The following is a 6,164-nucleotide window of genomic DNA, read 5'->3' on the forward strand; positions in this document are numbered from 1 at the left end:
TCACAAATATGTTGTTGAAATGCACAGAATGTCGGTCGGATGACTATTCTTCCAGCAACATACATCGAAAGCCCTCGGCATATGCACGAATATGCTCAAGATGCCATGTCGTATGTTCGTCATTATGGTACAGCAGATTTGTTCATCACATTTACATGCAATCCACAATGGATAGAAATCAAGCAGGAGTTATTCCCTGGGCAATCACCCATTGATCGTCATGATATTACAGCCAGAGTCTTTAGACAAAAGTTGAAATCTTTAATGGATTTCATCGTAAAACATAATGTGTTTGGTGAGACACGCTGCTGGATGTATTCTGTGGAGTGGCAGAAACGAGGATTGCCACATGCACACATTTTGATTTGGTTGGTTGAAAAGATAAGGCCAAATGAAGTTGATGCAGTGATATCAGCTGAAATCCCTAATGTACAAGTAGATCCTGGATTGCATGAGGTAGTTATCAAAAACATGATACATGGTCCCTGTGGAACTCTTAATCAAAATTCACCGTGTATGATGGATGGTAAATGTTCAAAACGATATCCACGGACATTAATATCGGAAACAATTACTGGTAATGACGGTTATCCATTGTATCGTCGCAGATCGACAGCAGACAATGGAAAATCAACAATTGTCAAATTAAATCAACAAGATATTGAAATAGATAATCGTTGGATTGTTCCATATTCACCCATTTTATCAAAGACATTCAAAGCACACATCAACGTTGAATCTTGCCATTCAGTGAAATCTATTAAATACATTTGCAAATATGTAACCAAAGGGAGTGATATGGCTGTGATTGGAATTGGTGCAGAGAATTCCAATGATGAAGTTACCCAATACCAAATGGGCCGCTACGTCAGTAGTAATGAAGCAGTTTGGCGAATATTTTCTTTTCCTATTCATGAGAGACACCCTTCTGTTGTTCACTTAGCTGTGCATTTAGAAAATGGACAAAGAGTGTATTTTACAGCACAGAACGCAGTACAAAGAGCTGCTCAGCCACCATCTACTACATTAACCAGTTTTTTTGAGACATGCCAAAACGATTATTTCGCACAAACATTGCTATATTCTGAAATGCCAAAATATTATACCTGGAATCAATCCTCAAGGAGATTTATACGACGGAAACAAGGAAAACCAGTTCCAGGATATACAGATGTATATTCCACCGATGCGATTGGCCGGATTTATTCAGTACATCCAAGCAATGATGAATGTTTTTACTTACGACTGCTATTAGTCAATGTACGTGGCCCAACATCATTCCAACAGTTACGAACTGTTGATGGTGAATTGTGTGGATCCTACAGAGAAGCCTGTCAACGTTTGCAATTGCTTGAAAATGACGCTCATTGGGATCAAACTCTCAATGATGCTGTAATATCATCACACGCTCACCAAATACGAACATTGTTTTCTATAATCATATCTACATGCTTCCCATCAAACCCAATTGATTTGTGGATCAAGTACAAAGATTATATGTGTGATGATATTTTGTATCAAATACGGAATAGAATGGGAAATCCAAATATACAAATCAGTGAAGAAATTTACAATGAAGTATTGATTTCAATTGAGGACATGTGCTTGATAATGTCAAACAAACTATTAATTCAATTAGGCCTGACCGCGCCCAATCGTCCAATGCATGACGCTTTTAACCAAGAGCTGCATCGAGAAAAACTGTATGATCTCAACTCTTTGAAAGAATTAATTCAAACAAATCTTCCACTGTTAAATGAACAACAGAAGTATGTATTTGAAACTCTTATGAAAGTAACAAATGATGAAACTGGAGGCATTTACTTCTTACATGCACCTGGTGGTACAGGAAAAACTTTTTTGATTTCATTAATATTAGCAACAATTCGCTCACAAAATAAAATTGCACTTGCACTCGCTTCGTCGGGAATCGCAGCAACTTTGCTTGAAGGTGGTCGAACAGCCCATTCAGCACTAAAATTGCCATTAAATATGCAAAGCAATGAAACTCCAACCTGCAACGTTTCGAAGAACTCTGCAATGGCAAAGGTTTTGCAGCAATGTAAATTGATTGTTTGGGATGAATGCACGATGGCACATAAAAAATCTTTGGAGGCTTTAGACAGAACCTTAAAAGATCTACGGAGCAATAATAACCGATTTGGTGGTGCAATGATTTTATTAGCAGGAGATTTTCGTCAAACATTGCCAGTGATTCCACGATCAACGCCAGCTGATGAACTCAATGCATGTCTAAAGTCCTCCAATTTGTGGAAACATGTCAAAGTACTTCATTTAAGTAAGAATATGCGTGTCGAATTGCAAAATGACCAATCTGGAAACATATTCTCTAAACAACTCATTGACATTGGTAATGGCAAATTTCCTATAGACATGTTGACTGGCTGCATTAACTTTCCTCAAAGTTTTTGTCAGTTAACTCGATCAAAAGATGAACTTATTCAGAAGGTGTTTCCAGATGTTTCTCAAAATTACAGAAACCATGATTGGTTGAGCGAACGAGCTATACTGGCTGCAAAAAACATAGATGTAAATGAATTAAATTTCAAAATTCAAGAACAAATTACAGGCGAATTGAGGATATATAAATCAGTTGATTCGGCTACTAATCAAGATGATGTAGTCAACTATCCACCGGAATTTTTAAACTCGCTGGATTTGCCAGGATTGCCACCTCACAATCTTCAATTAAAGGTTGGATCGGTGGTTATAATGTTGCGAAATATCAACCAACCGCGTCTTTGCAACGGTACACGGTTAGCGATAAAAAAATTACTAAACAATGTGATAGAAGCAACTATACTCAAAGGAAAGTATAAAGGAGAAGATGTTCTTATACCGCGCATCCCAATGATTCCGACTGATGTGCCATTTGAGTTTAAACGACTACAGTTTCCAGTGCGGCTTGCTTTTGCTATGACTATAAACAAGTCCCAGGGGCAATCATTAAGTGTTTGTGGTATTAATCTAGAAAACCCATGTTTCTCACATGGTCAATTGTATGTTGCCTGTTCCCGTGTTGGAAAACCATCAGATTTGTTTATCTATGCGCCAGGTAATCAAACAAAAAACATCGTATACCACAAGGCACTACAATGATAATAATAATAATTATGATTCACATGATTAACAATAAAGCGATTACTTATTTTTAAATCCTTATATATGTTTTATTTAATTATTTTTTATTCACAACGCCCTATCACCAGGGTGACGGTTCTGTTCAGGAGAATTTTTTAAAATACGTAGGCGAAAAAAATGCCAAATTACAAATCTTTTTGACAGGACGAAGTCTGTCGGGTCAGCTAGTAGTATAATAGTTTTGTTCGCCCAACAGTTGTTTGTATCACCTGAAACTAATCGAAATAAATATGGAGTTTTATGTATTGTATAATCTGAGTGATTGTCTGTTCGTCCTTCTGCCCCTGCGAGCAATAACTTGAGTAAAAATTAAGATATACATATGTTCCTTGGCACTCAAGGGAGATTGCCATTGCAGATGGGCGTAATAGGCCCACACGTACAACTGTACGTTGATACAGGGAATTGAAGTAGCGAGAGACACATGTGGGTTAAGAATTGTTCAACAGTGGGCGTGGCCCCGCCCCTAAATGGTTTAATGTTCGTATCTTCCAACGCGGTAAAGCTAATTCAACCAAACTTGCTGAAAAGAACTCTCTTTCTTCATACACTGTGAAAATGGGTAAAATCATATGATTACCACGCTCACTCCCCATTTAACGGCTATGTTGTAAACTACTAAAAGTGCAGGAAATCGATAACTAAATTCGCTAAAAGCAATAAATTTCACATGCAAGATGGTAGAGATGGCCTTTATAGGTTCAGGTGTAAAAATTGGGTAAAAGCCGTGGCGCCCACCTTTAGGAGATGCCTATATCACAGGAACAACGTATTTGACCAATTTCAACCAAATTTTGTGAGACAATCACATGGTTTCAACCAAATAAATGTCCTCAAGGTTATTCATTACGCCCAAAAATTGTCGAAATTGGACTATAACTTTTCAAGGACCCAGATACCAAATAAGTGGATCCCATATGCATGCTCTTATACCTAATATGAATATTTTCAAACTTCCCGAACTTCCTTACTTGTTATTGCATATAAACAAAAATTTATTATTTAAGACTCTTATAATTAAAGCCATGGGCTGAAAAAGCTAGTGCTTCTTTCGGATGCAGCCGAATTAAATTTCGGGCTGTGTTTCAACATTTTATACTCTAGCAAATTGCAAGGGCAATACCGGGGAAATTCTTTCAGGTTACTACATTTTTTTGCGTTTAATCAATCTAATTTACTGGAATGAGATCTTTGTGATATATGAATTTTACCAGCAGATGCTAACTTTAATATATTGGAAAAGGTCAACCAGAGCAAAGGAAATCATTATATCGTCCCCTTTTTGCGAAATGATCGTATGTGCCAATTTTTATGAAATTGAGACTAAATTGAGAGTAAAGTATTATAACGATATTCTTTGTAGTAGGGAAGATATGAAGAGTTACAATTTAGCGTGTGTAATTTTCTTTGGCAGCAATATTATCGTATGTGCCATACAAAATTATGCTCACTATGATGAAATATTTACATATGTGTAATGTATAAAGGAATGAACATATTAATATTATTGTGCTGTGTTCTACAACATACGTCCCATAATTTACAGTTTGATTCTGAGTATTATCGAACTGTATATTTTTGCATGTTCTTATTGTTTTTCTACCATTTTATACAAAAAAAAAAATGTTGCTTTTTGCTTCCGAGTCATAGCATGATTCCCGTAGATTCGGTACATAGTACATTTGAATCACTTGTGCGCAATGGAACCATTTGGCCTCCAAGTGAATGGTCCACAATTATACGCAGTGCCCGCACCAATCCATCGGGAAACTGCTATGTGGAAATGAATCATAAAGGTTTTCAAATTTGGAAGAAATTCACAGAGCTATAAATTCCAAAAAACATTAAATTAAACTTAAAAAGCTTCGAATTGCTACAAGTGAAAAAACAACTTTTTTTAATTTTTCTAATATATGAATATTTCGATAAAAAATTGTTACATTTTAACAAAAAAGTTTAATGACCTTAAAAATCTTTGCATTAAAAAAAATATTTCAAATAAATATCATGTGGAGTGCCTAAAATTAAAACATTCAACACTTATAAAAGATGTTTTAAATGAATCCAATAGAGAATAATTCTTAAATTTAACATTATCGCATTTCAAACTGACCGAAGTATTGGGCATAAAATCTGCTACTACAAGTATAACGGAATGGAAATTTATGGACCGATCTCACACATTTTTGGCATTAAACGATAATTTATCCGAAATTATACGTTTACTTAATTTTGCTAAACATTTTATATATCACCGACATATCCCTTATAAAGCAAACCGAAAATTTGAACATCTGTATGGTCAGTATATTGGGGCTAGGGGAAGTTTTTACCCAATTTTACCCATTTTTGACACAAGGACAAATTATTATCTTTACTTTATTATATTATATAAAGACGATTGGAAGTTTTAAAATCCCTACATTAGGTCACAATTCCCAACGTAGTGCTTTGAGCACTAGATTTATTGATTTTTGAAAATTAAAATTAATAGTTTAGTGCTTTGTGCTATCTTTATGAAGTAATTATTAGTTAATAACATGAAATAATGCGAAATTTTTAAACCCTGGGAAGTACTGTATTGTATAGAGAGCTAGACTACCACTAAATTTCAAAAGCATTAAACGAATTGAAAGATAATTTGCTGCCCATGCCGAAGAATATGTTACAGATTTGGAAATTTTTTGGGAGTCTTGATAGTGGGTGATTCATTTTATGTATTGGTATCCTACTGAATGTACTTACTTCAGAATTTAAGATATACAGTACGTTTAAAGAATTACTTTGCGCGCTCAGTTCCTGGAAACATGTTTTTATTTTTTTGCAAATTAACAATTGCGTTCTCTGACGACTACAGTTCGGTCAGTTTCTTCGATTTTCTTAATAAGACAACTGGAAATGTAAGCAAACCCTTACTTTCAAAACTGTTGAGGTTCTTTAAGGCAAAAATAACCATGTTTGGATACTGCTTGAAGATTCTGTACTCAATGGAAGTACTAAAT

The 6,164-nt window shown here is 35.2% G+C and overlaps 1 protein-coding gene across 1 annotated transcript; it reads left to right on the forward strand.

The window, feature by feature from the left end:
- The first annotated feature begins 90 nt into the window (after positions 1-90).
- Positions 91-3,314, forward strand: LOC138858127 (uncharacterized). The gene has a single exon (XM_070112604.1). It carries the CDS (start codon positions 106-108, stop codon positions 3,118-3,120), a length of 3,015 nt encoding a protein of 1,004 aa, XP_069968705.1. The 5' UTR covers positions 91-105; the 3' UTR covers positions 3,121-3,314.
- The last annotated feature ends 2,850 nt before the right edge of the window (positions 3,315-6,164 follow it).

Source organism: Bactrocera oleae, chromosome X (assembly GCF_042242935.1).
Source record: "Bactrocera oleae isolate idBacOlea1 chromosome X, idBacOlea1, whole genome shotgun sequence".
In the NCBI taxonomy this organism is placed as follows: Eukaryota; Metazoa; Arthropoda; class Insecta; order Diptera; family Tephritidae; genus Bactrocera; species Bactrocera oleae.